We start from the raw sequence: 25684 nt of genomic DNA, 5'->3' as shown, positions 1-25684 counted from the left end.
TTCAGCAGCAGCTTCGAGTTGTTTGCTGCGTCTTCTTTGGCCAACAAACATGTTTTTACTGTATTCTTTCAGGGGATAAAAAGCCGCTCTCACATCGGACAGTTTTCCAGCATTCCTATATATCCAGCGCCCGCATTTTACAGCAGACACAACTGTCCCCTTCCTTCGTTCCTGCCGCCAGAAGCTCTAGCTTCTGCAGCGTCCTGCTTGTTCTTTTTCCTTTGAAAGTTTCCCCTGCTATCGAACTTATAGATCTTCCCCTGGCAGATGGCCATGGTCATCCAGATATAATAACGCGATCCATACATCGCTATACCACTGTGCTTGAATCCTTGGCTGAACTCTATACACACCGAAAAGGAGACATTTTTCTTGTTCAACACCCATCATGAAGACGGGAGAAACCTGCTACTGTGACTTGTGCGTCGAAACGGCTGCCACCCTCTGTAAGCCGTGGGTTCGTCTTGACGGAGGAGCATACACTGAAAACCAGATCAAGCAAAGAGGTAAATCTCTTCCGAAACCTCCAACAATATCATCTTTCCAAATGCCGATTCACTTATTGTCAAAGCAGAACAGTACAAAACCAGCAGCCGTTCGTCCCCCTCGAAAACGCGCGATACAAGGATATATTTCCTAGAATTCTGCAAAGCCTCCCTAATCCGCGACAAAAAGATTTCGGAAAACATCACGACTCCAAACTTGGTCGCATTCTGCAGGCAGGAAGACCATCTGATGCCCCTTGCATACCGATATTTGCGAAGTGTAGCAAAAGCGATAGAGTGGTATAACACCCCCGAAGAAGGGGAAGGTACCTCACAGCACTGGCACCTATTCGTGGCTCATGCACAAAACCTATGGCTTGTCCTCGAAAAGGAAATGCAAAGCTTGCCCCGGGCGGCATGTTCCGAGATTGAATACAACCAGAAGGTCTTGGGCATCGCAAACGAGTTTCACTTCAGAGACGAACACCTTGCAGAAACGCATCCTGACGGCTATGAGACGCATGGGCATGAAATGCTTAAGCCAAGTGAAGTGGTCTCCGGTTTAGGATTGCGAGATTTGCGACAAGACACTCCGAAGGAGGATCAGCTCGGGGGGCCGAAGGCGCAGCATCCTGAACAAGGGTAGGATAATTGTAAGCAAGGCTATATGGAATGGAGCCTGGGTCAATACGAATTCTTTGGAGAAGAGTTGGAAACGATCAAGCTCACACATATTGAGCGGCTAGCTCCAGGAGTTTTAACCTTAGTTTTGCAAAACGCGCATGTACGATTAAGTTGCACATCGTAAACCTTGGTAAGCGCTCGCTTAGATCACGTGAAGAATATATGGCCAGCTGTTGTTCGGCGAAGGTTAGAGAGAAGACACCAAACAAATTGCCCGTTGCAAAAACCATCCCGTCCGAAAAAAGTATTTTAAATCAAGGTCAGCAGCCAGTAACATCCCCAGAATATTTATTACCTTGCCAATTCCTCAAAATCCTCAGCCTAGCGAACGGCGCGTTCCCACTTTCCGACCAAAGCTAATTCCATACATAGAACATCTCCATTTCCCGAGCACCACATCACCGAACTCAGACGACTTCAAGAAGAAAAAAAAAAAAAAGAAAGAAAGAAAAATGGTATCCCCCGGTGCCGACACCTTCATCCAACACCCCCTCCATCTTGACTCAATCACAAAAGCCATCTCCGCCCCCTCCTCCACCTCCACGGCCCTCAGCAACGAGCTCGAATCCTTAAATCAGCTCCACCGTGCCCTCCTCAACCTCGACAGTCCTAATATTCCTCCACCCCTTAAACCCGTAAACCCCAAACGCAGCGCTCAAGTTGCCAAGCTGCGCGAGACCGCCAATACAGCCTTCCGCAAATCCTCGTACGGCGAAGCCGTAAAGCTCTACACGTATGCTATCGATATGGCCCTAGGACGTCCTGCGTGGGAACCCGTCGGACTCGTGCGCGAAGAGCTGGCGCCACTTTTCACGAATCGGGCGCAGGCGTATATGGCCCAGCAGCAGTGGGCGGAAGCGTATGTCGATGCGAAAGCGAGTGCTGAGATTTCAGCTACGAATAATACAAAAGCGTGGTGGAGGGGGGCTAAGTGCTTGACTGAAATGGGGAGGTGGGAGGAGGCGAGGCGGTGGCTTTTGAAGGGGTTGGAGGTGGAGGGTCCGACGAGCGATGGGGGAAGAGAGTTGAGGGGTCTCATGGCGGATGTTGAGAGGGGGTTGGAGAGGGAGAAGACTTCGAGGGGGTAGGGTTTAATTTGTTTGATGTCTATCCTTCTTCTTCTTCTTCTTCTTCTTCTTCTTTTTGTTTTCATTTTGTATGGTTCCTTTGCCTGCTACCTACATGATGGACCATGGCTCCTCTATGTTTACTCTGGAGATTTTGATCATAATATCTTCTGTTTTATATACCTTTCCCCGTGTCTTTAATGGCGTTTTGAGCATATATCCTCGATGTCTTTGCCTGCATCAGCTCCTTTGTTTTAAATGAAGTAAATACCGTCGTTTCTTTACCTAGGTTTTATCCAAATCTAAATTAATTTCAAGTATTGGCTTGTGGGTTTCATGTCTTCCTTTGAAAGTACCCTTCTAAAAAATAGAGAAATCCTTTCCTTTTTTAAAAAAGTTAACTTTGACGTTATATTACCACAGTGACTGGATTTAGGCCCATCTAATCACATCCCATATGGTGTAGTGGCTAACATCAGCGTCTCTCACACGCTAGCCGGGGGTTCGATTCCCCCTATGGGAGAAAACAAAAACTAGTTTTTTTTAAGCTTCCAACACGTCTTCCTCTTTATAGAACTCGCCCCTTTTTGTTCACAGGCATTTTTCTAAACTGAACCCCTCTGGACTCCTTATATGGTTAGAGAAGATGTGTGGCAAGAGATGTGCTGCACCAACCAACTACTGGGAAGGCATCATCACGTGTACAGCATATATAACTACTGTTATGTGTGTTGTGTGTACTGTACATTAATTTTAGCGGAGTCGTCCTCCATACCCTCCCTAATTTCCATTACACTCATCTAAAGCGATAGGACCTGCATAATAGGCCAGAAAAGACGGCATTGTGAAAAATCAACATATGCAATGTTTCTCCCAGTAATAATAAATTACTGGTTTGGAGTATGACAACACAAACACTGCAGAGACAACAGGACAGAGAACATGACTCGCGTCTGAAATTCACTCTCCAAATTCTCCCTAACACTTCTTTACCTCGTCAATAATACACACTGAATACCATATACATAGGCAGGACGAACACAAGTCCCACGAAAATAAAAGTGACAAAACGCTGTTAACAAAGGAAGATGGAATGGGAAGACAGAGCGCATGCAAAGCTTGGAAAATGCTGGAAATCAAAACGGGAAAGATGCGAGACGTGCTGGGGAATGAATGTATATCGTGTAAATGTTTACAGCTATTGCTACCACTTCCGGCTAGAATGAAAACAGTAACTCAATAGAAAAAAGGGAATAGATGGAAAATCGGAAGGGCAGTAAAGGAGATTTTTAATGTTCTTAAGCAAAGGCGGGAACGATGGAGACATCATCCAAAAAAAAAAAAGAGAAAAGGGGCTGTTCGTGTCAATATCTCATGCTAATGATAAGCAAATGAGACGAACTTTCAAAAAGAAAATGGAAGTCGAGACAGCTCGTGATGACTGGGAATGGTAATGATGACAAGAAAAGCCAGAAGGTGCAAGAAAATACAACATGGAAAACGAGGGTAGGGTAAGTAGGAAACAAATACGATCTTTTTAAATCAAAGAGATCGCAACGACTGGTGTTTTGGTTTTGTCTTTTCTCTTTTTCGCGGTCTGTTATACAGATTCATATCAACGGTGTTCGAAAATTCGACTTGACCGGATTTACAGGTAACCTTTCAGGAGATATTTGTTGGTCTATTCATGCTCGTGCTTCCGCTTCATAACAATATGATTGAGCATATCGAGTCGCTGCTGTGTCACTCGGATAGCATCCTCCATCTCCCGCTCCGTCATCCTTTCATCCCTCAGACGGCGCTCAAGCTCTTTTTCGCTCAAAAGTTGTTGCTTGTGTCGCTGTCTCTCAGTTTTCGAATTGTCCGAGTTATCAGATTTTTCCAATGGCACTTGTTCTCTGGCAGGGTACGCTAAACCATCCATACCAACTCTTTCCTCCAGCCAGTTCCACAGTTCGTTTTCCCCTCGTTGCCAAAGTTCCTCATATGCAACTATTCGCTCCGGGGTGGAAAGTAACGGAGAGCGAGCCCCCGACGGCGTATGGCGAGATGGCGGCGGCGTACGGAACCATAACAGAAGAAATAAGATGACGATGACGCCAGCAGCAACATTCCCGCTCCAAAATGGTTTAAATACGCCCACAAATGGGCCAAGCGGTCTTCGTAAGGGTTCAAAAATTCCCCAACTTTCAGTCTGCCGCTTGCTTGCTTCCATTTCTGCTTGTTCTCTTGTTGCTACATCGAGTTCTGCAGCGCCTTGCCCCTTTCGTTTCCCTTTGGCTCCCTTGCCAGCGCCCTTAGGAAGGGTTGCAATGCGCGACCGAGGTGCCACACCCGCCCTAAGCGCCTTGACCAGGTCGTTTCCAAAGGAGACCTGGCCGTCATTTGCGCCCTTTTCGATAGGACCTATGAGCCTGTAAGTTATCATGAATGGATGCTGTACAACCCGGGAAGAGGGAGACGAACCTTTAAGCCAACTCTTGCCGGTCCACTCTATGGCGCAAGTCATATAGAACCTGGTAGAATTATTCTCAGCCCAGGTAAGCAGGTATTTTGTTTTCACACAGAAAATATTCCCACTTGGCACATCGGGAGTTTGCGTCGTTAGAGTGACCAAAACAGCCTTTTCCAGGTCCAAAATGTCTAAATATTCCGTGCTAGTGCATCTCGTTTGTTTCGGTCCAATAGGTGCGTTTAGTGGCTTTGTATATGAATAAGATCTGGTTTTGTTGTCCATACCAATTCCCTTCTTATCGTCTTCAAATTGTAAATCCGTTACCTTCTGGTAATCGAGAAGGAACTTTGTCATGAAGGCACCGGATGCAGGACCAAAAACTAGAGTATAGACAAGACCCAGGGGAGCTGGTATTATTTCATCTTTGATCAATTTATCATAACGGCCGGAGGGATCAGTAAATTCGGTAGGGGCATGAGTGGTTAGACCAGGAAACTGTGGGAGAGAAGATACGGACGCAGAAGCGCCCTTCTCCATTGGTTTAGATTCTGCTTTAGAGGTAGTTAGAGGCACTGATGAAGGCCCGGCTAGTGGGAGTGTGGATGTCTTGCGACTGATCCGTTTTATAGACTCCGATTTTTCGCTGCTAGCAACGCTTCCGTCAACAGCGTCCATAAAATGTGTGCCTTCGTCTTCCTCATCTTCATCGTATATCTCATCCTCTCCTTCTGAAATCACATCGCTCCCGGCATCACTTTCATTGGCTTTTACAGTTTTATCACCTGTGCCCTGTTCTATTCGAGTACCATTAACTGAACTCGTCAGAGTGGGATGATTGATCTTCCAGATATTAACCATCAAATCATATGTAGCGTCTCGGCTAAGCAGACTCCGGAATGTGTGTCGTGCGTGCAGGGTTTGAATTGCAATTGCGTTCGGGAAAACCATAGCAGTAGATTCTTTTTCAATTGCTATAATTTCATCGAAACTGATTACCAGCGTTGTCACCCAGCCGAGGATATTGCTTGAAAAGCAAATATGACCTTCGGAAATGTATATACGGCCAGCCAAGATAATTTCTCGTTGAAGAGCACAGCTATAATCTTCAATGAGATAGTCATCTTCCGGAACGCTTCTAAACAACTGGTGGAAGTCACGGTTTCGCTTCTTGCTTGCCACGGCGAAGCCCGTCAATCGCGGAACACTTGAATTGGCACCAGGAAGACCCAAACCAAGCCCTGCCGGTCCAAGAACACCGATTGTTGCACCAGACGATCCCCGATGCCTTCGTGTAAGGCGGCTACGTACACTTTCGCTGCGTTTGAGACTAGAACCAGTTTCTCCTTCAAAGACACTGCCACCTGGCGGGGTCTGTTCGCCAGTACTGTCCTTTCCGAGACCATTTAAAGAAGCACTGAGACGTGAATCCATGCTGGCTTGTTCGGGGGCAGGCTGGGAACCTGATGCCCCATCCGCTGGCTTTTCATATGCCATGGAAACTGCGCGAGCGGCACGCATATCTTCTATCCTTGAAGACAACTCATCTCTTTGGGACGCGGTTCCTCCTCGAGGACGATCGGTAGCGCCGGTCTGCGTAAATACAACACCATCTTTTGTGGTAATCGTTCTGCCTTCTGATGCGTCAATCCCAAGATGACTGAAGCTTAATTCACCCATTCCGAGAGTTTCCACCGCAAGCTCCTTTTTCTCCTCCTCTTTCTCAATTTCAGCTCTGGAGGAATCTGCAGGTGGTTCCGTTGCGAGACCGACAGTGTTGGGATTTTCTGATTCAGTGGGTTCTGAAGGAGCATTGCGCGTCTGATTATTCACAAGGCTTGAGGCAGCATTCTGAGCTGCAGAAAACATTGTCGAAAAAAACCCCGACACGGTCTTGGATTCCTCCACAGCAGGCGTCAATGGCGCTGTCAAGGAATTGGAAAGTTTGCTAGGGCTGTGCGCAGCTGCTGCGGAACGAACACGTCGATGGGATATCATATTCCCCGACGGGCTAACAACAACATCGTTAGGTAGGTTGACGGGTTTTCCAGCAGTATCACTGCCTTCCCGAACATTTGCAGACGGAAGCACCGGGCTTCGTGAACGTAAATCAGTTGGAGTCGGTGGAGTCACCGTTGTCAAAGGCTGGAGTATGGAGGGTGCGGGAGAGCTCCTGAGTGCCGTGGCCAGAGGTGGTGGTTTATTGGAGGAAGTATTGGATACCACTACATGTTGAGGTAAGGGGGATGGCAATGGAGGTACTTCATCTGGGGGTTTTGGAGATTTTTTCGCGGAGATACTTGACCGCCTTGACCTAGATCCAAAAAAGTTTCTTCCACTCTTTGTGCCGGGTAATTTTTCAACTTCAGGGTCGGGACTTGGACTTCGACTGTTTTTCGAGGGGACGGGGTTGAAAGCCTCTTTCAGTTTCCGATCCTTCTTGTCTGCAGTAGCTGACCGAGAGAAACTCCTCAAATCACCTATGGTAGTAACACGAATCATGTGTCGACTGGCATCTGAAGCTGCCTCAGACAGTTCACTGTGAGCGGACGCCCGTTCCGCCGCATCGGAGAGATGATGAGTGGTTATAGGCAACGACATCGATTGTCGACGTGAATCCTGGGAAGCGCATAACTCCAGAGATGAATACCTAGTTAAGCCAAGGCAAGTTAGTCCATTGTGTAGACCTATCATGGTTGGAAGATGACAACGAGACGCACCAAAAGAAACTGAAGATTCCTTCTAGAACAGACTCACATTCTAGATTTTGAGTTGCTCATTTCATCGCCTTCTGTATTATCTACAGTTGAGCTTCTGCGATATCCATTGGCAGGTAAAGGTGGAACATCTCCAGATTCGTTGGAGTTAAGATGTAGCTCCGTTCCACTCGTATTGTCACGGGACATTGAAGCATCTGCATCCATCTTCTTCTTGCGTCGTCGACGTGCCCCTGGCATCAACTTAGCAATGCCACTGGGTGAGCCATCGTAGCTACCTCCTCCACTCGTTGAAGGGCGTATCTTTTCAGGGTTGGACTCGATTGATGGGGCAGCACTTCGACTGGAGGTGGAGCCATCGAATTCGCTGAGAATGGTCTTGCTGCGATTTGGCCTGGTGAAAACCCTCTTGAGCCCATTGGAAGAAGAGGAGATTGGGCTTTCATTCGTAGCACCGTCCATCGACGAAGGTCGACCGTGAACTCGCAAAGTGGAGTTCCTCGATGGTCAAACAAAATCAGTATAGTTTCAGTTGCTTCTCCCTGAACGTGTACGGTTTGAAGGGAGAGAAGTTGTTCAAGAAAAAGAATTGCTATTCCCGGCCCATAGGATAGGGGAATAGAGCCCGCAGAGAGCGGAGGACATGAGGAGCACGAGCTGATCAACGCTTGAACTGGCTGGGGGAAAGGGGGGAGAATCGGGAGCGATGGGGCGGGCAGCTCGAGTGTTGGGAAGAACAGGGGATGTCTCTAAGGGAAACAAAGAAACAGTGGAAGCATCATTGTCCGCAAGACATTTTGCAGAACAGTGGTTTTGGCGTCGAAAATTCGTCTCACGGAAGAGGCTGAGCAAGGAGTGTCCCAGATCAAGGATGTTTGGAAATAGAGTACGCCACGTATCGAATACGATGGGTACACTTCGGTACGGCTCCAATACGCCCACGCCAGTGGCTGTGTGGGTCAACCCTGCCGCTTATCAATCAAGTGAGTGGATAACTAACTAACTAGTTAGTTAACTAACTTAGTTTAACTTAACGTGGTTAGTTATCTATTAACTAGTTAACTAGTTAGTTTATCACCTTAGTAATCACATCACATTCCCAACCCCACTCAAATCTAACGAATTGAGGAATTAAGCAACAACCAAACTGTAAATTTCTCATATAATTTATATAGATCTATACCTTAGGTCTGTTGGCAGGTTCTAGCAGTATGATCAACTATATTTCACTTGCTGCAGTGTGGTGGAGCTCGCTTTCTAGACAGCTGGTTCGAATCCTCTACCCCACTTGTTACAGTTTGAGCAATTGCTTGAGCCCTAGCCATTCCTTCTTTAACTGTTAAAGCTCCTTCTTACACCTTTTCTTCTCAACTGCAGCTCTTAGCTCCTTATTTTCCTTTGCTAAGATAGCAGCACTATGCATGGCCAGCTGGCATCCCTTAGCCAGTTCAGATGACTCCCTCGATACCCATTCTCAATTTCCTGGCTGCAAAAGCACTGGCCTGCCATGTTTCTCAGACTCAGTCATCATCTTGACTGTTGATATAGCTCTTATTTCAAAGTCAGTCTCATCAAAGTTGTAGATATTCCCATTTACAATGTCATATCTCTCTATAGTATCCTTCACCTATTAAAATCACTCTCATACAATCTCAGGATCTTCACATAAGGCCTGCTCATAGCTGTATTTTCATGAGAATCTCGTCTTTAGATTCTCATGACATTTAATAAATCTATTAACCCAGCATTCACCCACAGTAGCTGTAATCTGGGTAGAGAGTAGTAAATCTGCCATATTTCATTCATTCTCAACAGAGAAAGGCTGACCTCTCTTATCCATGGAGATTATCCACTGAACTAGAGATTCTTCTTCTGTAGATATTAACTTTCTATTTTAGAAAGTTGAGCATTTGAGCGCATTTTGACTTTGGTGATTTGATTGTGTTAAGGTAAAGTTAGAGACATTATATATCTTAGCAGCGGATCTAATAACTGGGGTTTTTTTATGTTTTGTTTTGTTTTGTTTTATAGCCTTGAATAGCTAAGGAAAGCCTTCCTTCCAAATTAGAAGCTTGATCTTTTGATTTTGTGGGCATTTTAAATGATTTGATGAAAGTGAATAGATTTAGGTGGGGGGGGGGGGGGGGATTTAAGAAGGTGAAGTGATTACGCAGGTGATGAACTACGTTATGACGACAAGGGCGTATTTTACCGCCATATAAAATTTAGGGGTATTGGAAATACGAATACAATTTCAGGATCTGGCTGCTTGACTGTCTAGGCTTTGACGTCCTTCTCGGCCTCCGGGTTTATGTCGCTCCGACGGCCTATTTTTAATTTAAATACATCAGTTGAAAGTCATGATTCGCCTCTGTTCTCCATACATCCTAGAGACCCTGCTAGTCATTTGTGTTTCACAAGGTCTGTCAGGTTCACTGGGACTGACGTGCTCAGAGGGACGGCAATTGAGCCATTCTATGAGTTTGAAACAGGATGTTCTGCAAGAGATTGCAAAATAACCAACTCCCTGTATCACTTTGTATCTTCAACAATCTTGGCGCTATGAAAGTGCACTTTGAATAGCAATCGACATAAGTTAACTATCAATATCCAAATAATATATTTTTGATGCTGATCCAGATCGCAATGGACAACCTTTCAAGGCTGCTGCAGAGACCCCGACTGATTGACTAAACAAATCTGATAACAAAGTTAGTTAACTAGTAACGTAATTCCCAAGCATGTGGCCCCACCAAATGCGAATTCCTTTTCTACTCTCTAGTTAGGCCACTTCAACCTGCAAGAATGCCACCAGATCACAATAAAAATACAAGAAACTCTATAGAAATAGAGTAATGAATTGAACGTGCAATTTCCACTATTAAAAGCAAGATATAACCTCTGTCCATGAAACTGCTCGCGTATTTGATATTTCATGTACTACTCTTCATCGCTGACCCCAAGATAAGCCAGCTAAAGCCCCTCTACACGCGAATTCAATTAAATTAACCCAGGCTGAAGAGGATAGGATTGTTCAATGAGTGTTGAATCTAGCTAAACAAAGGTTACCCCCTCAGCCACCATCTGTTGAGAATATGGCTAATTATATTCTTATCTCCCATTCTCAATCTTCAACTCCCACCTGAGTGGGAATGAACTAAGCGTCAAATCTAATCAAATGTTGTCCAGAGCCTTAATGCTGTTATTCCCAACATTACAATTATGACTGAGCTAAATGTGAGGATATTAGAGTTATTCAGAGATAATTCAAGACTTTGAGAGATATTATTGCTAAGTATGAGATTTAGACTGAAGATATATATAACTTTAATGAGACTGGCTTTTCAATAAGATTATGTATCATCATCAAGATTATTACTAATGCTGAGTACCAGACAAGCTTCTACAATCTGAAAATTAAAAATAAGTTCATTATGATTGAGACAGTCAATATATCATAGTGAATTTTAATTCTGTATATTATTCTTAAATGAAAGGCTGTTCAAAAAAAATAATTTGATGAGCTTTTAAAGAATTGAAGAATTTATATTAATTCTAAAGACTGAATTATAGATAAAATAAAAATTAAATAACTCATTAAGCTATTTATCTTCTCAGTAAATTTATTATAAATTGACTGTTTTATTTTTCATACTTCAAATAAGTTCAGCAGTTATTTCATCTTAAAATTTGATTATATTTGAAAAAAGAATAGAATTATTCCTCTCTATATATCAGTATAATTATATTATCTTTTGTAATCTATAGAAATAAATATTTTCGCAGTTTTAAAATTAATTTATGAAAGTTTAATGAAATAATACATATAACTTAAACTTAATATTGTTAAAAAGAATGATTTTTTAAATATCTATTCTACAGATTATATGAAAGCCTTTAAGACTGATAATATTTAAAATGAGTTTAAAGTCACTAATATAATATTATTTGGATTTGATTAAATTAATCAACAGTTAAATTCTCAATTCTGAACTTTTGTTCACTTAATCAACTGATTTAATATCTTAGAATTATTATAAACTTTATAAATATTTAATAATTCTTATCAGCTAACTAATTATATAGTTAAGCAAGTAAATAAAAATTAAAATCTTATTAAATAGAATATTAAAAAACTCTCTTAAAGTCTAGTAGAAGAACTTGATCAAATTAATAAAATTTATAAATATGAAATAATCAATATCACTATTTTAAAAAAGTAATATCAAAATATACTTACTATGAAGAAAATAGAAAAATAAAAATATATAAAATCTAATTATTTAATTTAATATAAAGAGAGTTTAATTAAATAAAAGACTGCTAAGATCATTGTTCTATATATTAAATTTATTTAATAGTCAATCATTTAATCTTTAAAAATCTTTGAGTTTATGTTATCTGTATAAGTATTATCACAATGTAGTAATTGTAATATTTTTAAATATAAAAATATATACTATATAAAGGTCTATGCTCTAAATCTCATGATACTCAGGCTCTGCCTTCATACAGTCGAAGCTGCGCTATCAGAGCGGCGCTATCAAGCAGCGCCTCCACCACCGAGGTCTTCGTACGATACTTCCACCCTATTCGTATACTACCGAGGCAATGTTTCAATCATCCTCGTGTAAAGCCCCTTCTTACCAAAGCCTGCCCTATATAAAAAAACCTGATTTCTTTATAATCTATCTTCCTTTTCCCTCCTTAACGATTTCTTTTTGTTTTCATACGTGTTAGTTATCAACTGTTCTCAGCGACTAGCCCATTAACATACTATTTAAATTTATAATAAATTAATATAAATTAATTAGTTGTTTTCAAATATCTATAAATATTTTAAATTGAAATCTAGTTAATTGAAAAGTATAAAATTTGTTAAGTTATTGACTTGAATAAGCTACTTACTTGAGAATTACATTAACCAGTTAATATAATTTTTTTACTAAACGAGCTATTTAACTGAGTAAGTTATAAAATTTAAAATATTTTTTTCAATTTTTAAATAACATTTCTATACTTAGTTCAATCTAATAACAAAGCTTTAAAAGTGAATTTATATATAAACTTTAATAAATTAATTTAGAATAAAGAGAATAAAATTATTCAATAAATTCTATAAATTAATTAAATGAAAATTATCTTTGAAAGAGGCTACAGATACTATTTTAATAAAATCTAATAAAATAACTTTATTTCTAAATATTATTGAATTATATTACTTTTAATCTATTTGAAAAAAATTCTAAAAAAAGATAATTAGTTTTATTTTTTTTATTTTATTTTATTTTATTTTATTTTATTTTTTTTAGCTACTACTAATTAAATAACAATCAAATAGAAAGTAGAAAATAAAAATCAGTTATAAATATAGTTATATCAATGATTTATGATATTTTAAATAATTAAAAATAATAATTTAATTTATACTATTATTTTTACTAATATAAAACATGCTTTTGATATGTTTCAAAAAATATAATAATCTCAATTTTATGAAATCTGAAGTTATCAAAGTCTCTGACAAAATGAATTATCTGTTTACTGATGAAAAAAGCATATAGCTTTTATTTGATGTATATATTAAAATAGAAAAATACATAAAAAATAAAAGTTTTTTAAAAATTTTCAATACATTTACCTTATTTGCTATATATATATTTAATCTGTTCATGTATAAGAATATATATATAATAAGAACTTTCTAACTATGTTGGTGATATTATATCTTATTATCAACTCTAAATCTATTTAAAAAATTGTGAAAATTGAGAAAAAGCTGCGTATGAAATCTTTGAATGAGAAAATAAAATTTTAAATCAATTTAATATGAATAAAATTGAATTAATTTATCTTTATTCTACAAAAATTAAAGAAAACAGAATCACTACTCTTCAAGATAAAGTTATACAATTTAAAAGCTCAGTGAGATAACTAGAGGTTTGATTAAATTCAAAGCTTAAATTTAAAGTTCACATTCAAAAAAAGATTAGCTCAGGCTGAAAGAGCTTTAAATAATATAGCTACTCTCAAATACTGAAAGAGAACTGTCTTTTCAAGCTAAAAAACAACTATATGCAGCTTCTAACACTTCAGTTTTTGATTTTACTGTTGAGATCTAATTGAAATATTAAAAAAACTATATGAACTATTCTTGAAAAATTTGAATGCAGCTTTAAGAATGCTGCTGAGTATATTTTCGAACATCTTTCATTAGAGCAATGAAAATAAAGATCTCAATTTCATCATCAGATATTGTGACGGCGTAGAACGGGCTCCGTCCAGACTTCTCAACAGCGTAAGGCCAATGGGCCGAGGTAATCGGTAATCGCAACTGCCTAGCAACGGCGCTAAGAGAAGGGGCAACTGCGTTGAGGAAAGGACTATATAAACAGAGCCTTCCCTGACCCCGTCTATTAGGAACCATCTTAGTATTTTCGTCGAAGTAGCTTACCTAGTTGGCAATCGAACACCTGTTTCACCTGCGCCTAGATTGAAGCCGTGACATAATACTAAGATCAATTACTTTTCTTGCCCTTTTTAAAGCAGGTTTTTAGGTGTAAAACCTCTGAGAATCTTTATTTACTTTTGTTTTGAAATCCCTGAGAAGACTACCAAGATGTCGGAAGCTGTTAGAGGATCTGACAGTCCATGGAGATCAGACTGGGATATGATGACCCTGACAGGAAGGAATATGGGACCGAGGGGGCTCATATCAAAGGAAACGTTTTTTGAGGCAATCAAGGAGGACCGGGAGCGGGTGTATCGAGAGATTGCCAATATTATGGACGAAGCACGAGGTACCCTGGGCAGGGTTAGGAACGAGCGAGATGAGAAGCAAAAGCAAGTGGATGAGCTTGACCAGCAGGTGGATAGCTTGATAGAGGAACGGAACGCCTTACAGCTGGCTGTGAACTCCTTGGCCTTGCAAGCCAGACCAGCAGAGGCACAGAAAGCGCAACGATCCGCAAAGCTTGGTGATCCTAAGCATCTTACAGATGGAAAGGAACCGATATTTGAGAGCTGGCTCTCACGAATGAGACGCAAACTGGCTGTGAATGCTGATCACTTTCCTACCGAAGAAAGTCGCATTGCATATGTTGAGAATCGAACTGAAGGCGAGGCCGCGAGACACTTGGCTCCAAAAATGAGAGAAGATCACCCTGAGAAGTTTGAGACTGCAGAGGAAGTATTCGAATACCTGCAGGGAATCTACGAGGACGTCAACAAACTCGAGAACGCAAAGGTTGAATACCGACGTCTGGTAATGAGAAATGGGTATGAACCTCGAACGTCCTTTGATTGGAAACCACTACTGGAGACGCTCCCCAGAGTGGAGAAGCTCAAACGAGAAGATGCCCGGCAACACGTCATTCAAATGGAGGAAATTTGGAAGCTGGCAGTTGACAATGTGAAGAGGGCGCAAGGGATCGAATCACAAGCCAACAAACACCGTCGTGAGCCAAACTTCGGGGTAGGAGATAAGGTCTTTCTATCACTCAAGGACTATACAATACAACGCCCCAGCAGGAAGCTCGCGGAGCAAAATGAAGGCCCCTTTGAAATTATTGAGAAGGTTGGCAACAGCTACAGATTAAGATTACCTAATAGCATGAAGATCCACCCAATATCCTCTCCTGACAAGCTGAGGAAAGATGCGAATGATCCCTTACCAGGGCAACAGAATGAGACACCGGAAACAGTTAAGATACAGGGTGAAAATGAATGGGAGGTTGAGGATGTTCTAGCGAGCCGCATCTCCCGTGGAAAGCTTCAATACCGGGTAAAGCGGCTAGGATTTGATGATGATTCAACATGGTATCCAGCACCAAACCTGAAAGGATCACCGCATCTAATCTGAGAGTTCCATGCAGCGAATCCGTCAAAACCAGGACCACCAAAGCGCCTAAGTGAGTGGCTAGAGGCTTGGGAGAAGGACAACTTCCCTGACGAGGCAGGTGATGATCTACCGACATGAGGGCATGCCTGAGCTTCAAAAGGGGATAATGTGATGACGCTGGCTACGGCGCTATGACGGCGTATGGCTACTGGCAACGGAAACTGGCATTGACCGAAAAGGATAGTAGCAACGGCCATGTCCCTAGCAACTACCCCGTAAACAAATACCCCACAGAAACTGCCTAGCAACGGCATAGCAACCGCTAGTGGAAAGGGATATATAAACAGAGGCTTCCCCAGGCCCCTGTTTCATAGAGCATCTTAGTATTTCGTTGAAATAGCTTACCTAGCTGGTAATCAAACATCTGTTTATCTGCGCCTAAATTGAAGCCATAACAATTAAAGATCAATTATTAAGTTTAAATGTGAAAAATATAAATCACATAAGCTTTATTCTTGAAGAAAGAAACTAAATCATTAACATATATTTCTATCAGTGAACTCTTTAAGAAAGAGAAAAAAAAATATACATATTTTAAAAGCCATAAAATTTTAATAAAAAAAATTATCTATTATTATTATTATTATTATTATTATTATTATTATTATTATTATTATTATTATTATTATTATTATTATTATTATTATTTTTATTGATGTATATAGTCAATATCTCTGAGATTTATTTACTTATAAAATTTGATTATCTTGAAAAATTGATATATATATATTCTCAAAGTATGAGCTATTGTAAAGGGTTAAGCTCTAAGAACTAGAGGCTAGTCCTCCTATATAACAAGGACAAATTGCTTGAAAAGGGAAGAAAAGAATGAGGTGAGAACATGAGCTTAAGCAAGCTCATGTAGCATGATCATGTGCACACATGCAAACAATAACTAGGCTAAGTCAGTCAGTCAGAGTGAATCTATAGGTACAGTCTCTTATAATACCTCTCTTCTCCCTCTTTATTGCAGGTCTTTATGACTATTTAAAGCCCTCTTTACATCTAATTTTGCCTGCTGAGAGGCCTTTTAAGTGTCCAAAGCCTTCACTTCTTGTAGAAAACTCATGTCATTTCATATAAGCTCAGCCCAACTTACTCATTTAACAAGATATTGCTTTTTTCTCTGATAGATTTGTTCATCTCAAATTTCCTCAATCTCAAATTTAGGTTTTTCTGAGATCTCTATAGTAGATGACTGTCAGTCAGTTTGTCTCTGACTAGACAGAAAATCTATCACTGCAGCATGTAGAAGCTTTACATTAAAGATATTGTGAATGTCAGATGAGATATTCAGTTGATAAATATGAAATTCTATCTTTTCTAGCACAGTATATTGATTATATTTCATATTCAGCTTCTTGCACAGATGATTAGTTCTCATGTTCTCTAAGCTCAATCAGATCTTATTTCTAGATTGAAAGCTTGAAGCTGAGTCTCTTCATCTATTCACATAGTTCTTTTGAGATTGCTGAGCATCTGTTATTTTTACTTGAGCTCACTTCAACACTTCATGAGTCTTTCTCATATAATCATCTGCAAACTTAATAGAATTATATGACATTTCAACAGGGGGTGTATCAGCTATATCAGTAAAAAAGACATGAAAAAGATATGTTAAAAAGAATGAGCTCATGTCTGTTGAGACAGCATCTCTATTATTGATGATCAGCTCTATCAGAGAGAGTCATTCACATCAGTCATTCTGTTGAAAGCTAATATACTTGTGTAGGTAGATTTTTAGAGTCTGATTCATTCACTCTGTAGCTCCATCAGTCTCTGAGTGATAGACTGTGAAGAGTCATCTCTTGATGTCTAATTTCTCACACATCTGAGTTCAAAATATGCTTGTAAAAGCTGATCCTCAATCTGACACTACTGCCTTAGAAATGCCATGTTGAGAGATGATGTTGTGAAGGAACACTCTAGTCACTGTCTTCACATCAGTTTTCTTAACTACTTTTAATATAACTCTCTTGATCAGTCTGTCTGTTATAATCATAATGTTTATGTATTCTTTAGAGCTTGGTAAGTTCACAATAAAGTTCATAGAAAGCTTCTGTCATATGTGTTCAGAAATGAGAAGAGGCTTAAGCAGTCCCTAACATCAATCTCTTCATGTGATGTTTGATCTGCAAAGATGGTAGTTTCTGATCATTCTTCTCACATCAGCAGCATAGTCTAACCAGTAAAACTCATATCTTAGAACTCCTGCCATTTGCTCTTACCTGGGATGGTCAGTAAGAGATGAGTCATGAGTCTTGTACAGTAATTTAATTCAAAGAGGTTCAAAGTCTGACACTCACTTATGACCTTGAAAGAGAAGCTTCTCATTCTCATTTAAAGAGCATTCAGAGACAGAGGTCTTAATGCTGAGTTCAAAAGAAAATCTGAATCTTCTCTTATGAAGACTCTGCTTCAGACACTGCAGAATCTTGTCATTTTTGTGAGTCTTATTTCACTGAGCTTGAAGAGACATCTCAGGTTTTATACTGACAGTAGCTACTCTTGATTCCATTCCAGGTGCCAGTACATTAAACTTAAGTAGTTGAGCTTGCCTCTGCTTGATCCTCTCATCATCAGTGCTCTATGGCATGTTCTGCTCTCTTTGTGTTAGAATGTCTGGTTCAGCATTCAACTTCTCTGACTGATAATCAATTCTGAAGTTGAATCAATAGAGAATATTCATTCAATATAGCTGTCTTTTATTTAGTCTGTATGTAGTCATGAAGTATTCTAGATTTTTATGATCTGTGAGAATCTTGAATTCCTTTACACTTTGTAGCTCAGCATTTCATTTCTTTAAACACTCAATTATTGCTAATAACTTCTTATCATGAATCTTGTAATTGCATTCTGCAGGTGAATGCTTGTGAGAGAAGAAGACACATGAGTGTAGAATGCTCTGCTCATTATATTGTAGCAGCACTTCTTCTGAGACATAACTTGAGAAGTCTGTTTCCAATATAGTCTCATGATCAGGATCAAATTGAAGCAGGATTAGAGTGAAGATAAACATTGATTTTAGATGCTTAAAAGCTTCCTCAGCCTTGCTCATCCACAAAAAAGAAACATTCTTGCATGTAAGAATCATTAGTGAGGTCACAATTTTTGAGAAATCTCTGATAAATTGTCTATAGAAATTGACAAAGTCTAAAAATCCTCATACACTCTTAAGAGTAGTAGGTATCACTCATTTCAAAACAGCTTTAATCTTCTCTAAATTTATTTGTATACCCTTGCCTGCTTCAATAATGAATTCAATATATTTTGTGCTGTTCATCTCAAACTCACTCTTTCTGATATTTGCCTGCAGGCCTGCTTACTGTAGATGCATAAGCATCTTTTGTACATACTCACAATGCTTTTGTAAGCTTCTTGAGGAAAATATCAAGATGTCATCTAAATAGACTGAGCAGAAGTCATTCAAATATCCATATAATGCTCAGTTGATATATTTTTGAAATGTGCTCAGAGCATTGGCCAAACCAAAGGGTGTAATCAGCTATTCAAATAGTCTGTATCTAATTCTAAAGACTATCATTCACTCATCACTTTCTGTGATTCAAATCTTGTAAAAAGCTGTAATAATATCCAGCTTAGTGAATCATTTAGCCTGTCCAATTCACTGTAAAATCTCATTGATTAATGATAGAGAATATCAATCCTTTCAAATAATTTTGTTAAAAGCTTAATAGTTCACACAGAATCTTAGCTCACTCTCAGACTTCTTTACAAATAGTACAGAGGCAGCTGTGGGAGAGTTGCTCACTTTAATAAAACTCTTATCTAGATAATCTATAAGAGTCTTTCACAAAGCCAGTAGTTTCTCTCAAAACATATTATATAGTGAGTCTCAATAGGGTTGTTCTACACTACCATCAGTCTTCTTAATCAGTTCAATCCCATGATCTCTACCTGGGCCATGAAGTGAAAGAAGGGTGTTGGTGGCTTCTTTATCAAATACATTCAAAAACTCATGATAATGTTCAGGCAACTTTTCTTTAGAGTCAATCTTTGATTTCACTTCTAGAGCCTTTTGAATGTCAGTCAAACTGATAGTGAAGATCTCAATGTTTTACTTCTTTTGAGTGCTTGCAAACTTAGAAAAGCTTATGACAGAGATGGAAATCATATCAGCTTTTGCATTTGAACTAGACTCTACCTCTATGCTACTCTTTTCAAATCTCACAATTCTTTGATGAGAGATCATAGTCACCTTTTACTGGGCCAGCCAGGGGTCACCTAGATACATATCATGATCATGTAACTCATTCATCATGTAGAGAAAGACCTGTTCAGTTATGTGATCATCTATATCAATTCAAATGCCAGTCACTATGCTTGTGGAGAGTCCCATAGAGTCTTCAAAGCTGGTCATTTTAACAGAGAGAATTTCAATGCACAAGAGCTTATGCTTGTTAACATAGAATTGAGAAATAAGATCATAGACATTACATTTACTGTCTATCATTGCTCTAGTTGAAAAGGCATTATCTACTAAAGCATCAATAGTGAAGGGTTTGAATATCATCTTAGATTTAAATCTTCTTCATTGCTTCTTTATAAGTTTTTTATTTCACTTCTTTCAGTGTCTTTTGATTGAAGCTACTCTTTTTCTGAATCCTCACTCATATCCACATCATCATCATTCAATACTGGCTTGGGAATCATCTTAGCTATTGTGAGAGTGACAAGATGTCTGAGAGATTTGAATAAGCAGCTCTTAATCATATAATCTTCAGCTTCACATCTCAGGCACAGACCTTGCTCTCTTCATTGATTAATCTCTGTCTGATTTATCAATTTGATGTAGTGAGTGCTTGAAGTCACAACATCAGAAGAGAGATTCATCAGATCATTAGTGGAAGCTTGAGACTGATTTCATCAATCAAGAACAGCATGATAAGATAGAGAGTGTGAATTAGATGTTGTATGATTCAAAGAAGATCTGCTCTCATGACATTTAAATCACTGCCTTAAAGTCTTAAGCTCAGAGAGTTGATGATCAACTAATCTAAGCTCCTTGCAGTAATTCTCATATAGAGATGATTCTCTTATGCTCACCATGTCTTCCCTCAGCTCCATGCTTAGAGTGGATTTCAGATATCTCTTTTTAATGTGATCATCTCATTCATGACCATCAGCTTCCAGCAGGAGTTGATTAAATTCAAGCAGAAAGTCAAAGAGAGCTCTTCTACCCTGTCATAGATTGTTAAGCTTTTGCATAGCCTTTTTCTGTCATGTAGAATCACTAAAGAGCATGTGTATCTGCTTCAGTAAGCTCTTTACTGTAAAGTTGATCTTGTTCTTATTATTCTTAACTCAGAGGTAAACTTGAGCTGCTGTCATTTCTTCCAGTCTTGAGTACACATATCAAGCACATTCCTCATTATTACCTAAAGCTTTTCCATTGACCTTAAGTTTTGATTGAAGCTTAAGCTCTCACTGAGGGTAGTGCTTTAGATTAGAATCATCATACTTCTTGCAATCTAGTAGCTTGGTCTTTGGTCTTCTGACTGCAATGAGTGGTTGTGAGTTCAATTGAGAGAGGATTGATGTTGAGGTGTTCAAAGCTTGTCATAGATTAGCTATTTTAACTTGCTGAGCTGCTATTAAGTCTCTGTTCTCATGCTGAACCTGTTCCTGCTGTTGGAGAAAGATCATTCATTGTTGTTCAAAGCTGCTAAGAGTGTCCCTGCTCATTGCTTTGTGTTGATCCATTTTTGTGTATTTGTTGTACAAGTCTGCTGCTTTATCTCATTCAGCTAGATATTTTCAATGTTGTTCATAATGCAGAATTTAAGACTCTTAATAGTCTATCATATGTGAGCACATTTACTGAGCTTTGTGATACAGGATTAAGACTCCCAGTGACCTATCAATGAAAGGAGTGAAGCAATTTGTAATGTAAAGGGTTAAGCTCTAAGAACTAGAGGCTAGTCCTCCTATATAACAAGGACAAATTGCTTGAGAAAGGGAAGAAAAGAATGAGATGAGAACACAAGCTTAAGCAAGCTCATGTAGCATGATCACGTGCGCACGTGCAAACAATGGCTAGGCTGAGTCAGCCAGCCAGAGCGAATCTAGGGGTTCAGCCCCTTATAGCTATATTCTTAAAATCTTGATAAAAAATATAAAATCTTCAATGATAAATTATTTGCAATTTATAATAAATAAGCATGTAAATAATAATCTTTTATTATCAAACTCTTCATTAATCTATATAAAACTCTACATTTATCTTCTTAATTTTTATTTTATTTTCTTTTCTTCTTCTAATGAATTTGTTTTTTTTATTTTATAAAAAAATGCTGAAGTCATATTCAGTAGCACATCTATTACACAATTCAAAAAATATTTACACTAGTATATAAACTTATCCTTAAAGAATATATTATTTAAAATATATAAATTTTTTTCAGACAATCAAATAGTAGTTAAAAATTTAAAATATAAGATTTAAAAAATAGTGAAAAAAATTTAAGCTAAAAGATAAAAATATTCAACTTAGTAAATAATAAAAAAACACACTTAGCAGTAAAAAGTGATATTAAAACTTAAAAGATAACATAATAAATTATTTTTAATCTTATATTAAAAGAAAGATAAAAGAATCTTATCTCAATAAATAAACTTAGCTTTGAGAAAAGAAAAAGAAAAATATTCAGTATGCAAGATATAAAATGAAAATAAAATAAAATAACAATCTTTTTTAATAAAGTATAAAAGGAAAACTATCTCTTATATAATATAATTAAAACTTGAATACGATTATTTTAATTTTATTTAAAAAGAGTTAAAAAGTTTCACAAACTCAAATAAATAAAATTTCTATGATTTAGTTGAAAATTCAAATCATATTTTAATAAACTATTTATTAAATAATTATGTTATAAAGAAACTAAAGAAAAATACTTTATCAGTCAGTTAAATATACTTTTTATCTTTAAAACTGAATTGAGAATGAAGGTTTTAATTGACTATGTAAAAATAATAAAAGCTGCCATTAAAGAATAAATTTTGAAATTAAATAAAATCTTTGCTTAATTTATACTATTAATAAAAATTAAAACTTAAAGATTATCTCATTCTAGATGTTTTTCTTTGTTATTATTACTTTTTTTATCATCAATTTATTAATATATATATAATTTTCTTTTGTTATTATTATCTTTTTTATTATAATTTTATTGTTAAAGATTATTGAGATCTTTTTTTAAAAAATTTTAATATTAATTTCTTCTTCTACTATACTATTTTCTTTTATTAATTGACTTTTATTTTTATCTATTTTTTTTTTTAATTTGATAAATTTTTAATAAATTAAATACATATAATTGAGATTCTTATGATATAACTTTTTAAATACTATATTATTCTGAGATAAAACTATAACTGCATATTCTAAACTGTGTATATACATTAAAAATATAAAATAATCAAAATTTAATATAATTAGATAGATATTATAATTATTAACTATATACATTTAAAATAATATTATTATTTAAATATTTTTTCTCATTTATATTAATAAAAATTATATTTTAAAATTAATTAAATATTATACTAGCTTTAATGCTGTTATTTTTACTATTATAATTATAGATAAAATAAATATAAAACTAATTTAATCTTTTAAAATAAGTTACTAGAAATTTTTAATACTTAGTTATATATAAATATAAAATAAAAAGATCTATAATTTAAATAAGACTAAATTTATAATAAAACTTTATTCAATTATTTTAAAGTAATTATTCCTTAAAAATACTATAATTCAATAAAGTTTTTTAAATTTTAAAATTTATAAATAATAATGATTAAAATAATTAATATATCAGAGTAAGTATTTTTTTTATTTTAAAAGATATAATGATTAAAATAACTATTTTAATATATTAATAGATATTAAATATCAGTTTTAATATTTAAATAATATAAAATATAAATTGAAAAATTTATTTAATCATCATCCATTTTAATAGTAATTTTATAATGAACTAATTATTATATATTTTTTACTACATAGTCATAACAGTTATCTTATATCTATACTTAATTAAATCTGCAGTAGGAATGAAAAATTTTCTTTTTATTTCTTGATATATTTATTTTAATATTTATAATTCTAGATATAGTATTTTCACAGTTATAATATTAGCTTATAGTAAATATGATTTGAGTTTAATGAATACTCTTTGCTTCACACTTCATATAGAGATCATTAAATTTGAGGATATTTAAACCAGCATTTTAACTGACTGTTAATATCGTTCTGCTCCCGGCCGCTGGTTTGGGCCTGTTTCCACGCCAATTTCGGTCGCGCCAGCGCAACGCACTCCGCTCCAACCACCAGCGACTTCACCCGGGCCTGTTCGCTCTCAAACTACCCACTCCCCTTCCCCTCTGCTTGCTTCCATGGCCACGGTTTTTGTATGCCCATCCAGGCCCACCAGAAACCAACCCCCTCGACCTTCGGCCTTCTTTTCCGGTCTCGCTCTACTCCTGTCTCCAACTCCAGATCAAATGGAAGTTGGTTGGGCGGGCTCGCCGCATATAGACGAGAAGTAACTAATGATTGCATTTCGCCCTATTAAGTAGATCGTTAAACAATTCAGCCAAACCGATTCTCGAGGCATTGCGCTCCCGGGAAATCTCATCGAAGCCATCAAGCAGCAACAGAGTAATTTTCCGGGAAGACTGTCAAGAGTATTAACTCCATGCAGCATTGCTAATCGCAGTTTGTATCAACTTCTATCCGCCCTGTCGTGCTCGATACACGATATCACGCGCTCGCTGAGTGTTACTTTCCAGGGTGATTCTGCGATCCTTGCGCAGCAGTAAATAAAAACAATTTCTGCCCCTTCAGGCCCTCGATGCATACTGGTACTACATTGAAACCAAAAACGGCGGTCACCATATGCCTCGTTCAGTAACCTCCAACCTATCTCGTAAGCGTCAGCAGACTGAGTCACATCCATACAACATATCGCGATATCAGTTGAAAAGACAGAAGCTCAGCAAGTCAGCATCAACGTACTGGGATAACCTGTCAAAAGATTTGGTTAACCAGACACGCATTAAAAGAGTTTAAAAGAGTTGGACCGAAGAACACCCTGCGCATGGCTTGTACGTTGAAAAGGGCTTCGCGACTAGTCTACCAGACTGGTATGATTTTTCTCTTTCATTTTATTGGCCAGCTCACCCTGTTGTCATTTCACGTAATTCACAGAAATTAAAAGAAAAGAAAAGAAAAGGGAAAAGAGAAGGCAAATGCTTATTTTGCAGGTCTCCTTGAGTCCAACCCGCTTCACTAGATGCACGAAATGGATGGAGTACTTTGAAAGGTTTCTCGATCTAGCTCTGGTGTCCAGGGCTAGTGGACTCCAATGCTATCGGCAATTATCCTGCTCTTTGTGCTTGCATTCGCAGAGCAAATGGGATCCAGTCAGTGTGATGCTTTTCTGGGCCGCCCCACCCAACACTTGGATAGCTAATGAAGAAGCAGTGTGATTGTCACGACTCGTTCCGGAACCTCCAGGTTTATGTGTCACTGTTGCCCTTGTTGCCACGTTAGGCCATTTTTAAGCATGCTGTATTAACGTAGTCTATATAACTAAAACTGCCAAAAAGCGACGACAAACTCCAACCCTACATAAGAACACCCTCTGCCGCAGGGGAAGTGTAAACATGTACCCGGCGGAGCACTTTGGCCACCTCGACCTAGCGAACGGGACGGTCCGGAATGATCTTCACCAGCTGTTGACGCCAAGGGCAATGGATATCAGCAATCCATGTTGCTCTTGTCCAATTACCCAGTGCCACGTATAACTAAACTTCATTGGGAGGTTGCAAGTCCAGTCGGTCGGTCTGTTGTTGTCCTATCGAACAGAAGCACAGAACTCATGCAAACTGTATTTCTTCAAAGACTTGCCCAACTACCGGTAATGCCCCAACTAATGCCGTGGGGAACATAGGCATAAGTTCACATTTTCATCTAAAAAACAGCCTGAAGGTTTACCGGTTACAGACCCAGGACGATACCAAAACAAAGACGACCACAGCCGGCGACAACCTCCTGGCCTGCCAGTGTTACCTTGTAATTCTGAGAAAAAAGGAATATGCCGGGGATAAGTTTTCTTTGTTGGTCAAGATTGCCGCGTCTTGAAATTTGTTCGTCGATGACCTGTGACAGGAACTTTTCGCCCGGGAACGTCTGCTTATTGCACCAGCCGTGGCGGAGTGTGGGAAGTCAGGTGTGCCTGTTATTCAATCCCTTATGAATTTTACGTCGGAGCCTTTTTATTATGCTTCATGAGTCCCAACCGCAGTGCAGCAATTGCAATATGCTCAGGCATAGAACAATACACTGC

General features: G+C 38.1%; 5 protein-coding genes and 1 non-coding gene across 6 annotated transcripts; 5 read left to right on the top strand and 1 right to left on the bottom strand.

Moving 5' to 3' along the window:
• Positions 1-388: 388 nt before the first annotated feature.
• Positions 389-1131, top strand: PAAG_11950 (hypothetical protein; the record flags this gene model as incomplete). The annotated part of the gene is made up of 2 exons (XM_015847510.1): positions 389-506; positions 575-1131. The coding sequence occupies 2 exons, from the start codon at positions 389-391 to the stop codon at positions 1129-1131; spliced, it is 675 nt and encodes a 224-aa protein (XP_015702900.1).
• A 490-nt stretch (positions 1132-1621) lies between these two features.
• On the top strand, positions 1622-2257 carry PAAG_11949 (hypothetical protein; the record flags this gene model as incomplete). The annotated part of the gene is made up of 1 exon (XM_015847509.1): positions 1622-2257. The coding sequence occupies one exon, from the start codon at positions 1622-1624 to the stop codon at positions 2255-2257; it is 636 nt and encodes a 211-aa protein (XP_015702899.1).
• A 430-nt stretch (positions 2258-2687) lies between these two features.
• PAAG_11948 lies at positions 2688-2759 on the top strand. Its single transcript has one exon. It is a non-coding gene; the product is annotated as a tRNA-Glu (tRNA).
• Positions 2760-3917: 1158 nt separating this feature from the next.
• Positions 3918-7867, bottom strand: PAAG_04881 (GRAM domain containing protein; the record flags this gene model as incomplete). The annotated part of the gene is made up of 3 exons (XM_002793306.1): positions 3918-4642; positions 4703-7338; positions 7446-7867. The coding sequence occupies 3 exons, from the start codon at positions 7865-7867 to the stop codon at positions 3918-3920; spliced, it is 3783 nt and encodes a 1260-aa protein (XP_002793352.1).
• A 6157-nt stretch (positions 7868-14024) lies between these two features.
• Positions 14025-15266, top strand: PAAG_11947 (hypothetical protein; the record flags this gene model as incomplete). Its single annotated transcript, XM_015847508.1, has 1 exon — positions 14025-15266. One exon carries the CDS (start codon positions 14025-14027, stop codon positions 15264-15266), a length of 1242 nt encoding a protein of 413 aa, XP_015702898.1.
• Positions 15267-23729: 8463 nt separating this feature from the next.
• On the top strand, positions 23730-24155 carry PAAG_04880 (hypothetical protein; the record flags this gene model as incomplete). The annotated part of the gene is made up of 2 exons (XM_015845403.1): positions 23730-23843; positions 23913-24155. The coding sequence occupies 2 exons, from the start codon at positions 23730-23732 to the stop codon at positions 24153-24155; spliced, it is 357 nt and encodes a 118-aa protein (XP_015699629.1).
• Between the last annotated feature and the right edge of the window lie 1529 nt (positions 24156-25684).

Source organism: Paracoccidioides lutzii (assembly GCF_000150705.2).
Source record: "Paracoccidioides lutzii Pb01 unplaced genomic scaffold supercont2.12, whole genome shotgun sequence".
NCBI lineage: Eukaryota > Fungi > Ascomycota > Eurotiomycetes > Onygenales > Ajellomycetaceae > Paracoccidioides > Paracoccidioides lutzii.
This window is presented reverse-complemented; position numbering and strand designations above follow the sequence as displayed.